At 48.0% G+C, this 14,176-nt stretch overlaps 1 protein-coding gene across 1 annotated transcript; it reads right to left on the bottom strand.

The window, feature by feature from the left end:
* Positions 1-8,339: 8,339 nt before the first annotated feature.
* Positions 8,340-9,281, bottom strand: LOC311428145 (olfactory receptor 14C36-like; the record flags this gene model as incomplete). The annotated part of the gene is made up of 1 exon (XM_084539694.1): positions 8,340-9,281. One exon carries the CDS (start codon positions 9,279-9,281, stop codon positions 8,340-8,342), a length of 942 nt encoding a protein of 313 aa, XP_084395820.1.
* Positions 9,282-14,176: the final 4,895 nt, after the last annotated feature.

Here is a 14,176-nt window from a genome sequence, read left to right as displayed (position 1 = left end):
TAATGAACTGTCTCTCTTTTCTAGTTTAACTCAAGTTAATCTCAGGCAATTTGTGCCCTCTAGGTATAGCATTTGTCCTTGTTTGAGCTTGGATAGAGTTAATTTTCTTCCTAGTAGCTGGTAGAGTGCTATGTTTTGGCTTAGGATGAGAAGAATGCTGATAATATGCCGAAGTTTTAATTGTTGCAGAGCAGTGCTTACACCAAGGCAAGGACAGTTCAGTTTCTCACTCTGTCCTGCCAACGGGCAGGATGGGGGTGCAGCAAGAGCTGGGAGGGTACAGACCCAGGATAGCTCACCCAAAGTGGCCAAAGGTGTATTCCCTACCATCTGATGTCATGCTAAACAACAGATAGAGGTGGCTAGCTGGGGCGGGGGGGGGGGGGGTTGGCAGAGGGTTGGAGGAGGGGAGTGATCAGGGTTAGGCTGGACATCGGTCAGTGGGTGGTGAGCAATTGCATTGTGCATCACTTGTTTCGTACAGATTAGTAGTAGTAGTGCTATTATCATCATTATTGTTATTATTATTGTTATTATTATTTTCCTGTCATAATAAACTGTCTTTATCTCAACTCACAGGCTTCACTTTCCCATTTCTCTCCCCCATCCCAGAGAGGGAGAGGGGAGGGTGAGCAAACAGCTGTGTGGTGTTTAGCTGACGGCTGGGTTAAATTACAGCAGTCCTTTTGGTGCCCAACATGGGGCTCAAAGGGTTCAAATAACGACATATCTGACCAGAGTGTGTTAAAATAAAATTGGTATAAGTATTAGACCTTCTTAACAGTTGCTAGTCACAATGCTGATTGCTTTAATCTCAAGTCTGCTGTGCCTGTTTTCCAAATTGAGTTTTATAGCACGTTACTTTCCACATGTGCTCTCTGTCATGCTGTTTATTCTTTCCAGGCCCTGTTTTAAGATCGTTATGGTACTGTGTGGTGTAACAGTGGCTTATAAGACGATGAAATTTCTGGTCATGACCCTAACCTGGTATTTGTACTCAGCACTGTCATCGACTCTATACTTTGGAAACCATATCTCGGAAACTGTTATCAATTGCACCTCTTGCCTTTTTTCATTAGGGAGCCAATCTGTGGAGGGGAAAGGGGAAGATATTTTTTCCTACTCGTTCACTCTCCCTTTCTCCTTCACCCCCCTCTTATCCTCCGAAGCCTAGTACAAATAAATCTTATATAAATCTTAAATAAATATTCAATAAATCTTATAATGCTAAACTGACTCAGAATTTATAACAATTTGGTGACCCCGATGTGATCCTCTTGTTTCCCGAGGTTGTGAACAGCTAAAGGAGGCACTCCCACCCTTGTTTCGTTGTGGCCCTCTGCCAGGAGCAGTACAGAGCCCAGCAGGATTATGAACATAAAAGGCAAGTAAAGAACAAAGAGCTCTCCCTTCCTTGGTGGATTCGGTTGTGTGACTGTAACGGTGTGATTGAGACGGAACTCAGTTCCGAAGCGAGTGCGGAGGTCTTCTAACTGCGATTCCAATATCCCGTGAGGGACTCAGCTGGTGAAGGACCAAAGTGATCGTTCTAAGTATTTGTAGGTGGGATAACACTCAAAAGACACCTTTAGATACAGGCACAACCATGAGTTTTGGAACTTTATTTGTATAAAAAGAAGTTCCAGGAATGGGTCAGGGACAAAGCAGATCCTTAGACGCGGAAGGATTCCAGGAGGGGTTTAAAAAGGGGGGAAAATTACCAGATACTCCACCGGATAGTCCCTTAGGGCTAATGTTAAGTTATTGGGATAGTATTAGAAGCACTAAACATAAGGATAAGGCGAGAATGATTCAATTTTGTATGATTCAATAGCCAATAACAGAATCCCAGAAACCTCTAAGAGTAAAACAGTATCCCATTCCATTAGAAGGAAGGGATTAAAACCAGTCATAGATCAGCTATTACATGGAGGGACTTTAGAACCATGTATGTTCCCCCATAAGACGCCTGCATTACCCATAAAAAAAAAAAAAAAAAAAAAAAAAAAAAAAGGCTGATGGGACATGCCAATTGGTTCAAGATCTAAGAGCTGTAAATCGAAGAACAGTGACTAAATTCCCAGCAGTGGCAAATCCTTATACACTATTTAATCATTTGACCCCATGTCGTGGTTTAACCCAGCCAGCAGCTAAACACCACACAGCCATTCACTCACTCTCCCCTCTCCCTCTCTGGAATGGGGAAGACAAACGGGAAAATGAAGCCTGTGAGTTGAGATAAAGACAGTTTATTAAGACAGAAAAATAATAATAACAATAATAATAATAACAATAATGATGATAATAGTAATACTACTACTAATGTGGACAAAACAAGTAATGCACAATGCAATTGCTCACCATTCGCTGACTGATGCTCGGCCTAACCCTGAGCAGTCTGGCCTCCCCACCCTGGCTAGCCACCCCTATATATTGTTTAGCATGACATCAGATGGTAGGGAATTACCCGCTTTGGCCAGTTTGGGTCAGCTGTCCTTGGTCTGTCCCCTCCCAGCTCTTGCTGCACCCCCATCCTGCCCGCTGGCAGGACAGAGTGAGAAGCTGAAATGTCCTTGCCTTGGTGTAAGCACTGCTCTGCAACAATTAAAACATCGGGGTGTTATCAGCACTCTTCTCATCCTAAGCCAAAACATAGCACCCTACCAGCTACAAGGAGGGAAATTAACTTTGTCCTAACTGAAACCAGGACAGAACTGACAGGTCATTTCACATTTTTGACTTTCATATCCCTGTTGGAAGGGGATGATTCCCAAACTGGGGTAAGCTGATGGGTTCTGCCTCAGCCATTTGAAGTGCCCTGCTCTTGAGCCTTTCAGCCTGAGATTGCCAAAGATGACCCATGATGGTAAATGGATGTTCAGCTAGGAATAAGGGAAAGTGTCTTGGGTTTTCCAGTGGCCATTTCAAAGTTAGGTGAATCCCAAGAACGCCCTGAACTAGGCTATTGTCTTTGAAGGGGTTTCATGTGTTGCGCTGGGCTGGAGTTATTGGGACAAAGACCACTGCTGGCAGTGGAGGTGCTCTGGTATCTCCTCCTGGCTCCATATGAATCCTCCAAAGGGCTCTGGTCTCTTGCATGTCCTGCTTGTTTATTGTCTGACAGCAAAGCTCTGACTCAATACCCAGTAATTTCTTTAGTACTTAAGTAAAAGAGCAACTACTCATCACCTCAAATGTTTCAATCCTTTCTATAAAACATTACACACGAAGTGTAATTTCTATCGTGAAGAAATGTGAATGTTCAGGATGTATATTCATTGAAGGAAAAGAAATTCTGAAGTTCACCTCTACTTGCTTTGTCGTCGCTTTGTCTATCATGGTGTGCTCCCTCATCTTCCAGGTACATCCAGCTGTCTTGATTAAACAGACAATGCTGAATGTCCCCTTTCCAGCTGCCAGTCTGGACCTATGCACTCCCCATGGTTCTCAGGTTTGTCCTCCCCTTACTCCTAGGTCACTCAGACCGCCCTCACCAACCCAGTTGCTGCTTTGAGCTTCAGGTAGAAGCAGCACAGCTTGACCATCTATTTAATTGTCTGTCTAATTATTTCCTTAGCTAGAACCTCATCGTTTCTCATTGAATTCATATGATATGGGTTAATACTAACACTATTATTTATAGTTTCCTATCTGTCAGTATAAAATAGGTCTTGTGCAGTCATCCTTTTGGAAAGGCCAATCTCACAGGAGGCGTACAAGAGAAGGAGCTTACTCCGTTTTTTGGAAAATTGGAACATGATTTGATTTGAATTAGGAAAACCCTCCTGCACCTGAGTGCAGCCAGGTCTCTAAGGAAAGCAGGTGGGAGCTGGTGCAAAGGAGCTGTAACATCCAGCTGCAGACTTCAGTGCAGAAGTCTGATGTAAGGAAAAGTGATGCAAGGAGTAGATGGACAATGAGAGAAATGGCATGGCTGGGGTGGTGAGGAACAAGGTTGTCCGTGCAGTGTCAGACCTCATGAGTCTGCTTTTGCTCCCTATGTATAGCTCCTTAGGAGCAGCCCTAGATCACTATCAATTGGAGAATGACAATCTGAATTGAAACACAACAAAATTCACCCTTCAAAATGAGACATATATCTAATAGATACTCTTTGAAATCTTTCTTCTTAACTATACAATGAAAGCTCTGCAATTAGCTGTACAATGCTTGAAGACTTGAAGAAAATGATGGGAGAGATATGGCTTCTTAGGAGTTTCTGCATGTTAATGAGTTCTGTCGTATATTCTGGTGCTGAGTCGATGGAGCTCAGGTACTGAGAGGAGAGTGATGCAACAATGTAAGACGGCAAAGTCAGAAGGAAAAGTTGAAGTGACTTGCAGTATTAATGGGCCCCACTGAGGGCTGTTACTATGAAAGCCTCTCCGGGGACATGTTAGGGCAGATAATTGGAGGCCTTGATTACAGACAGGCAAAGGCACTGTGCTGAGAAATGTCTTTGTTGGTTTTGGTGAAGTAAAAGGTCCAGGGCCTGACCCCAGCTATTGGGAGAGAAGATCCTGCACCCCCAAGTCTAGCTCCGGACTCTTCCTGGGGGTCTGTGGGATGTGGTGGGCAGTGTGATGCCACGGGAAGAACAATGGTATGACAACTCCCAGCCTCTGCACAGGGTCACAAGAAAGCCATGAGGCCCCATTGCAATGACTGTATTTCATCTCCTCATAAGCTCTAGACAAGGGGACAAAAATGTCCTTTTTGCCAGCACCCACCTCTTTGTCCTCTCCAGACTTTGCTGTGCTGTCCCACACTTTTCCCTATTTCCCTGAAGTCTGCAGATACCTATGTCTGTTCACCACCTTGATTTCATCCTGGATATTACATCATTTCAACGATGTCTCGTCAACCCTCACTAGCTGTTCCTTGAAACACAAAGCTATGGTTTGATCACAGACACTCTTTGGGTGACCTCTGGCACCATAGCACTACCCTTTGAGAGACATTTCTTCCTTCTCATGGCCAATGCCGAAATTCCAAAGTACACTCTGTGGAAGTTTTCTCTCCTGCTCTTTCCTAATTCTAAAGAAAGCCCCATTCGTGTGGAAACCACTCCTGAAGTAGGCATCCCAACACATCAGGACTCACTGGACTCCTCGGTTGAGCCCAGGAGACAGCAGTGAATGGAGCCCACAGAGCATGAGCCTGTCCGAGGTGGACTGAGCAGAGCTCAAGTGCTCAATCTTGTGTGAGCAGACAGAGGAGAGCTCTGCAGCTCCAGGGCACACAAAAGTCCCACCAAAGTAGCCTGGCAAGTGATTCCTTGCAGCCCTGGGGCAATGGCAGTGACCCCATGAGCTGGGTCTGCCTCCCAGCCTGCCCAGCACACCCCTGCAGACTGCCCCCATGCCCTGGACACCAAAACCCCTTCCTCTGCAGAACAGCACTGTCAGCTGGGGTTCGGGCTGGGGCTGGGGCTTGGAGGGCGCTTCCCTGAGTGTCTGCTAGGCCAGCTTCAGGCTTCTGGATGTGAGCGTGATCTTCACTGTGCACCAGGAGCTGAGAGACCGCCAACAGGCACGAGGCTGGAACATTGTCTGCAAGGTCCCTCCTGCCCTAGCACCTCCCAGGACTGGCACGGAACTAGCTCCTGAGTGTCAGAGAGGCTGGGAGCCCAGCAGGTGTGCCATGAGCTTGGAGGATCACAACCAGATCAATTCTACCTGGGCAGGTCCTGGACCAAAAAGGGGGTGTTTTGTAGGTGTGGCATTATAAGCTCAGTGGTGTATCAGAAGCACTAAGTCCAGCAGGAAGCGAATGGCAGTTAAATGGCCTGTGAGGTGACTGCTTTTTGAAGTAGCTGACAGGTCACCCTTGACTCCTGGCTGGGATCTGTGCCTTTAGGCTCACATCTGCCAGTGTCCATGGTAGGGCAGCAGAAGGCACTTGCTGTGCATGTAGTTTCTGAGATCGGCTCTTTCTAAGTGCCTGGTAGGCCCCATAGAGGAAGAGGTCTTGGGTAGGGGTTTTCATGTCAGAGGTGTCAGCTTTTGCCTGAAGTCATCCTTTAGGACTGCTTTCAGTTTTCGACACAGAGGGGGCCACTGCCTCCAAGATGCTTGGGGCAAACTGAACCATGCATGAGGGTTTGGAAGAAGATAGCCTGGGAGCACAGAAGCCATTCCATATCTAAAAGTTGGAGGCAGGAAACCAAATTTTGGGGTGGTACGAGAACTGCTGGGAACATTGTGCAAGGTTCACCTACAGCCTTTGGGATATTTTCCATCCTGACTTGGGTGCCATGTCAGTCTCAAGAAAGGAGTAACCAACAGATATGAGACAGATACTCTGAGATCATGAAAACCATCAGAAAGCTGCCCCTAAGAAAATGACTGATATGGGGAAGCCTGGACAGGAGAGATGTGAGATTTGAGGGAGGGAAGAGGTCAACAGAAATTATTGATTTCTGTGAGGTTAGAACATTCAGGCAATGTTGATTCTGCTGTAACACTGACTTCAAACAGTCATGTAAAGCCTTTCCCTTATTTTAACAAGTGATATTAATCCCCAAACGTCAATGCTACTCTACACCCGGACAGGAATCCACTGTTCTTATGCCTGACCTCAAAGTATCCCTTCAAGCCAAAACACAGCCTGTAGCCCCTTTCCCTTACCTTTACTCTCTTGCTTACCCTGATCTGATCAGCTTGTGGGCCACAAGGAGGAGATGGGTGGGAATGCTCTGAGGAGCTAAGCTCTGCCTCAGCATCTCCTGTCCCAGCAGGAGGAATGTGACTGTGGCAGTGACTGTGAGGTCACTTCTGTCTCTGCAGTTGGTAGGAGAGCAGCAGGAACGTGTCACAGAAAGGGACTGTGAGGTCACTTCTGTCTCTGCAGTTTGTAGGAGAGCAGCAGGAATGTGTCACAGAAAGGGACTGTGAGGTCACTTGTGTCTGGAGCTGGCAGGTCAGCCTTGCCTTCTCCCTGGGATCTCCACTTTTGGGCTGACATCTGGCAGTGGCCCTGCTAGGCCAGCAGAAGGCACCTGCTTGGCATGCTGACAGTTGGCATTGCTTCCTTGCAACACTGTGCAGGGCTGCGGAGGTGTCAAAATGAAGTTCTTCAAATAGCATCACACTGCCCACCATATCCCACAGACCCCAAGACTAGCCCTGAGCCAGACAGGGGGGTGCAGGGTCTCCTCTCCCAGTGGCCGTGGTCAGGCCTTGGCCCTTCTGCTTCACTAAAACCAACCAAGATTTTTCTCAGCACAGTGCTTTGCCTGTCTGTAACCATGGCCTCCAAATATCTGCCCTAACAAGGCCCTGGGGAGGCTTTGTTAGTAACAGCTCTCAATGGGACCCATTAATACTCCAAGTCACTTCAAGTTTTCCTTCTGACTTTAGCTTCTCAAGCAGTTACATCACTCTCCTGTAAATACCTGAGCTGATTACAGGGGGACAATCACTTCCCTGGACCTGCTGGCCACACTGCTTCTCATGCAATCCAGGATGCCGTTGGTCTTCTTGGCCACCTGAGCACTCTGCTGGCTCATATTCAGCCAACTATCAACAAGTACTCCCAGGTCCTTCTCTGCCAGGCAGATTTCCAAGCACTCATCTCCCAGCCTGTAGCTCTGCTTGGGGTTATTGCGGCCCAGGTGAGGAACCCGGCACTAGAACCCCAGAAAACAGAAGAGCAGGGAGCAACCTCTTGGCTATGTTCCTGGCAGCAGCTTTGGAGAGATGTCCAGGCTTCTGGGTTTGCCCAGAGCAAGACCCTCCTGTTACTGTTGTGCTTGCAGGGAGGCAGCTGTGACCCAGGGTTGCACAGTGCCTGCTGCTGCCTGCAGTCACAGGGATGCCACTGCAGAGAAAACAGGCCTGTCACCAAGGTACATGAGATCTGAAAGCTTGTCCAAATAAAAGAGCACGGGAGAACACACTGGAAGCCAGAAGAGAGCAGCAGTGAAAAGGCCACGTCCTGCTGCTGGCCATGGCCATGGCTCCAGAGAAGCAGCAGCCCCTACCCAAACTCCATGTAGCAGCTGGGCTCTTGGCCCTGAGCCCGTCCTGTGTGCTGGGGCTGCTACCCCAGCTCCAGAGAGGATGGGAAGAGATGGCAGCTGATAACAGTGTAGTTCTGATGTGTTTTATTATTTATTTTTAATTGAGTTTCTCTACATAACCTGCTTCTTTCAGTAATTAGATGACTGGGTATGATGACTGAGTAGACGATTGTAAATGAAAAAGTAACAATAAGAAAATCAGGTAGCAGGTTAACGATAACATAATTTAAATCAGAACAAATAATTTATAGAAAATATTTATAGAGAAAGATAGTAACAAAAATTTTCCTCACAGTTCCTGAAATAATCAGGGAACTCACAGACATTGCTTGCAAAGAAACACGTATCCAAAGAGTTTCCTTACTGCATCCTTGAACTCCTGGTTCCTCATGCTGTAGATGAGGGGGTTTACTGCTGGAGGCACCACCGAGTACAGTAATGACACCACCAGGTCCAGGGATGGAGAGGAAATGGAGGGGGGCTTCAGGTAGGCAAACACGGCAGTGCTGACAAACAGGGAGACCACGGCCAGGTGAGGGAGGCACGTGGAAAAGGCTTTGTGCCGGCCCTGCTCAGAGGGCATCCTCAGCACTGCCCTGAGGATCTGCACATAGGATAACATGATGAAAACAAAGCAACAAAATGCTAAAGAAACACTAAAAACTAGTGCCTCAACTTCCCTGAGGTAGGCATCTGAGCAGGAGAGCTTGAGGATGTGGGGGATCTCACAGAAGAACTGGTCCACAGCATTGCCTTTGCAAAAGGGCAGGGAAAATGTGTTGGCCGTGTGCAGGACAGCAGTGAGAAAGCCACTGCCCCAGGCAGCTGCTGCCATCTGGGCACAAGCTCTGCTGCCCACGAGGCTCCCGTAGTGCAGGGGCTTGCAGATGGCAATGTAGCGGTCGTAGGCCATGAAGGTGAGAAAATAAAATTCTGATACAATCAAGAAGACGAAGAGAAAGACCTGTGCAGCACATCCTTGATAGGAGATGGCCCTGGTGTCCCAGAGGGCATTGGCCATGGCTTTGGGCAGAGTGGTGGAGATGCAGCCCAGGTCCAGGAGGGCGAGGTTGAGGAGGAAGAAGTACATGGGGGTGTGGAGGTGGTGGTGGCAGGCTACGGCGCTGAGGATGAGGCCGTTGCCCAGGAGGGCAGCCAGGTAGATGCCCAGGAAGAGCACGAAGTGCAGGAGCTGCAGCTCGCGCGTGTCTGCGAATGCCAGCAGGAGGAACTCAGTGACAGAGCTGATGTTGGGCATTTCCTGCTTCTGGTCATGAGGTCCTGTACAAGGAACAGAAAAACACTGAGAGTTTATCAGAGTTATCTTAACAGAGTTGTCTTACAAAAAAAATAAAAAAAAATAATAATTCTTTTATGACTTAATTTCACATTTCAGAGGAAACTTATTCCATTTTTCATTTAATCCCTCCCAAATGATTCTCCACTTCCATTCAGACTTTTGACAGGTCCTTTTCATGAGTTCTGGCTGGTGCTGCTAGAGGGTGTCACTGAGAGCATGGGACTTGCTGTGGGCAATGCGGGAGTCAGTCCTGCACTAAGCTACTGGTAAAGATCATATAGTGATTTTTATTTTGTCTCTTTTGTGCTAGTAGCCCCACTGTACTCAAAGTAAAACCTTGTGTGTCATCAACGTGGTGATGGCTTCAGTGCAGTGTCCTTGGAGAGCACATCAAGTCTGTGTGTTAGTCCTAGTGTCAACTGCCCTGTGCTGGTGTCTCTTTGACCTACGGGACAATTGCACTCCTATGTTTGCCTGAAACAAACCAGGATACCGCTGAGAGCAGAGCAATCCAGGCTTAAAGTGCCCATCTGCAGACCCCTCACCCTGTCCCTGTACTCCCCTTCCCCCAAGCACACCGAGGGCTCACGCCATGGGCATGTGAAACCCCCATCCCCAGCCAGCCTGCAAACAAGACCAGCAGCAGCACGGCCAGCTGGAGAAGCCAGGAGGAATGCCAGCGTGCTGCTGCCAGGGGAGGCAAGGCCAGGGAGGGACAGACGGACACTCAGCAGACCCTCCTGTGCTGCAGCTCTGCCTGCAGAAGAGGCAGCTCCTGCTCATTGCAAATGCTGTTTGCTCTGCTTTGGCCTGCAAACACCTCTCAAAGACAGAGGATATCAGGGGGGTTCTAGCTCCAAAAAATCAGCGAGGATAAAACCTGGGAGTACCACAATATGATGTTGGTGCAGTCCGTGAGATGAGGTTTGGGAAGGTACTTTACAAATTTCATCACTGACATATCAATTTCTCCTATGCTCCAGGAGTCTCAGTCTCCTGTACAACCCTGAAAATTCATTACCATGAAACCTTCGTCCACTCCACTGCAGGAATATGAATACACTGACTGAAAAAAACGTCTTGCTTTTCAGGTAGTCCCTGCCCTGGTCTTTCTCTTGAAAAAAACAATTTTAAATGCCATTCTCTAATGCATTTTCTACTCCTTTCTGGAGAAACAGAGAGACCCACCCTGACAGATGCTATCAGCCATTGGATGTGCCAGCTGTAGAAGACCCCTCTGGCAACCCCACCTGCATGGCCCTGCTGCCAGAGCCTAACGGTGTCAAGAGCCTGCAGATGTGTCCTGCCACACGCTGCCCTCTGTTGTTGCGCTCCTCAGTGCCTCCAAGCCCTCTCTCCTTCTCTCCTCTCTGCGTGCCAGCTGCGGTCAGAGCCCCCAGCCCTGCTGCGCTGTGCAGAGGAGCTGCTCCTGGGCACAGCTGTCTCTCTGCAGTGCTTGCCAGGAGCTGCCCTTGGGCCCAGGAGCCCGGCCCCGCTCAGCAGCACAGCACCCGACCATGGCATTGCTTGCTCTGTGCCCTTGGGCTCCCTCGAGTTGTCCCCAAGGCCTCAGGGCTGACAGCTCCTGAAGGCAGCAGGGTCTCTGCTGGGGTGTGGTGGTTGAAGCAGACTGAAGGCATCATCTACTGCTTCTCTCTGTAGATGTCAGAGACTGATTTTTTAAAGTGTGATTTGTGCTGTTGGACTGTGGTTGTCAAATATGAGTACAAATGTTTCCCTCCCTTAACCCCTATTCTGTTCCCACTGCATGGCAGGACACCTCAGCCACGACTGACAGGGATCATTTCACCATTCTGAATGTGTCCTAACAAGAGAGGGGGGAACTGAATACTCTAAAAGGTTTTCCAAGAAGGAAATTGGACACTAAGACACCATTTGTTGATATTTCCCAGTAATCCACATGGAAGATCCTCTACTGATACACAAATCTCTTCTTCCTCTCTCACATGACCAACATGGAGACTGGGACGTGGAACACCCTCAACACTGTGCTTGTGCCTGCCACCAAACACCTGCAGATGCCATGCTTCCTTCTGGGGACCATGCCCTACAGTCAGCCCTGGGCTGTATGCCATCCCCATTGTCTGCAAGGCTCGGGAAGTGGAAGGTCTGACTCCAGAAGGCAGCTGTACCTGAACCAGGGGAATTTCTCTCATGTACACTAATTCCTTCTCCTCCTCCCAGCTACTGTTCTGTGGCCCCAGTGTCATAGAAACCTCTTGTACTGTTTTGCCCCATTGCTGGAGCTGTCCTGCAGTGCCACAGTGATACTCATGGTCTTTCATTTCATAATCTACATTTTGGATCCAGTCTTCCTCTTCCCTCTCATGCAGTTTTCAGGTGTGTGTGTGTCCTGTGTTGGCAGGCCCAAAGCCTTATCCACCTGCTCTTCTGTCCACACAAGTGTCACTGTTTTCTATGATACTGCCATCACAGTCTGTGTGAAGCCCATGAAAGCCCTCATCAGAGATTTTAATGAAACCCTTTGCCAAGCAAACATCATCGTCCTGGTCATTCCTCAGGTTGCCTAGAGGTGGTGTGGTAAGGATGAGAGAGGTGCTGGTGGAACTGCAGATGTTGTTATAAGACCTCTCTCAAAGACCATGGAAAAGCCAGATATAGGAGGGACGTTGCTCAGGATTTGGAAAAGGCAGAGGTAAAAGGTATCTTCTACAAGAAGGGTAAAGAGAAGGATGATTAAGACTAACTAAGGATTGATGAAAATGCCAGCCTTAAACCTAGCTCTCTAACCAAACCTAAATTAAAAACCTCAGAACTTGTCCTTATCCCAGACCTTGAGAAGGCACCTTGAACAGAACGTTAGTCCCTCACTTGAAGCCTTTGCCATTCCCTTAACCCTGGAGGGTGACCTCTACTTTCTAAACATTAACCTGATCATCTAATCCCCAAAGCCCTCCACCATGCACACAGCACGTCTCATCCTCAACCCCACTGCTATCCCTAACTTCAGCTGCTTGTCCCCTTGGGATAGGGTAGGGACTGTGAGGTCCTGCAGCAGTCCCATGGCATTGAAAGAGGCATGTGAGGTGACAGGTATGTGATCAGATCAGAAGTCACAAGGAGGAGCTGGCTGGGAATGCTGGGATGCGGTCAGGTGTGCCTCAGGATCTGCTGGGCCTGCAGGAGGCCCATGGCTGTGAAGGAGGCTGGGAGGTCACTTCTGTCCGTGGAGCTGACGGACCTGCAGGAGGAATGGGGTACAGATAGGGACCGTAAATGGCAGAAGCATGCACAAGGCATTGAAGATGATGGTGAGGCACCTTCTGTTCTGGTCAGGTGAGAGACCACAGGAAGGCTGATGGCATGGGAGTCATGCTTGAGGTATAGCTAGTGAGACCATAGAATGAGAGAATGGCTCCTGTTGGAAGGGACCTTAGAGGCATCTAGTTCCAAGCCCCGGTCCATGGACGCCATAAGCAGGGATGCCCCCCTTGAGATCAGGTAGCCCAGGGCCTCATCTCACATGCTCTTGATCAGTTCCAAGGATGGGGCATCCCTAAGGTCTCTCAGCAACCTGTTCCAGTGCTTCAACAGCCTCTGGGTGAAGAGTTTCCTCCTAATCTCTAGTCTAAATCTCTAGTCTTTTACTTTAAAAACATTTCCCTCTTGTCCTGTCATACGACTGAGCAAAGAGTCACTCTCCATCTTTTCTAGAAGTCTCCTTTGAGTGCTGAAAGGCCACAAAGAGGTCACCCTGGAGCCTTCTCTTCTGCAGAATGATCAGCCACCAAGTATGATGGAGAGAGGTTTGGCAACTACATCAGCCAGTTCCCTCAGGACCCTGGGATGCATGCTATCAGGCCCCATAGACATGTACCTGTTTAGTGTCATCAGGTGGTCTTGGACCTGCTCTTAACTCCCACCAGGTTGGACTTTGCACCCCCAGCCTCCATCTACAGGTTCAGGGAAATGAAAGACTTGGGAAGCCTCACTAGCAGGGAAGATTGAAGAAAAGACGTTGTTGAGTCCCTCAGCCTTCTCCATGTCTGTCATTACCAGTGCACCCTTCTCATCCATCAGAGGGCGTACACTCTCCTTGGCCATCCTTTTCTGAGCAGTGTATCTGTAGAATCCCTTCCTATTATTCCTTGCATGCCTTGAGAAGATCAGTTCCATCTGTTCCTTAACTTTCCTTATTCCATCTCTGCATATCCAAAACAGAACCATGCATGAGAAAAAAAAAAAATAAAAAATAAAAGCCATTCTGGAAACAAAATTTGTAGGTAGGAAGCGCAGTTTTGTGGCAGTGCAGAACTGATGGGCACATTGTGCAGGATGCGCCTAAAGATCTTTGTGTCCTTTTCTCTTCTAACTACCATGCCAATAGTGTCTCAGGAATGGAGGAGCCAACAGAGGTGAGACAGATACTCTGCGATCATGAATGTCATCAGAAGGCTGATCCCAATAAGATATGGAGATGTCAAGAGCAGCCTGGACAAGAGAGATGTGATATGTTGGGGTGGGAAGAAGAGCTTGGCCAGCAGAAACTTATGATTTCATAGAAGTAATAGTGTTTATGTAATGTGGATGCTGTGGTAGCACTGACTTAAACTAGTCACATATAGCCCTTACCTTACATGAGCCAGTAATTTTAATGCCTAAACCTAAATGCTACTACAATACTCAGAAAGGAATTTTTTTTTTTCTTTTTTTTTTTTCTCTTGCTAAACCTAATGCCTTCCCTTAACAGTAACATGAAAACTCTCTGTTTAACCCTAGACTCCTTGGCAGACTTAAAAATACCCTAAACCGTAGAGCTTGTCCATACCTTAACCACAGACACAACACCACAAGCAGAACAACACACACTC

Source organism: Aythya ferina (genome assembly GCF_964211825.1).
Source record: "Aythya ferina genome assembly, contig: HAP1_SCAFFOLD_29, whole genome shotgun sequence".
NCBI lineage: Eukaryota > Metazoa > Chordata > Aves > Anseriformes > Anatidae > Aythya > Aythya ferina.
This window is presented reverse-complemented; position numbering and strand designations above follow the sequence as displayed.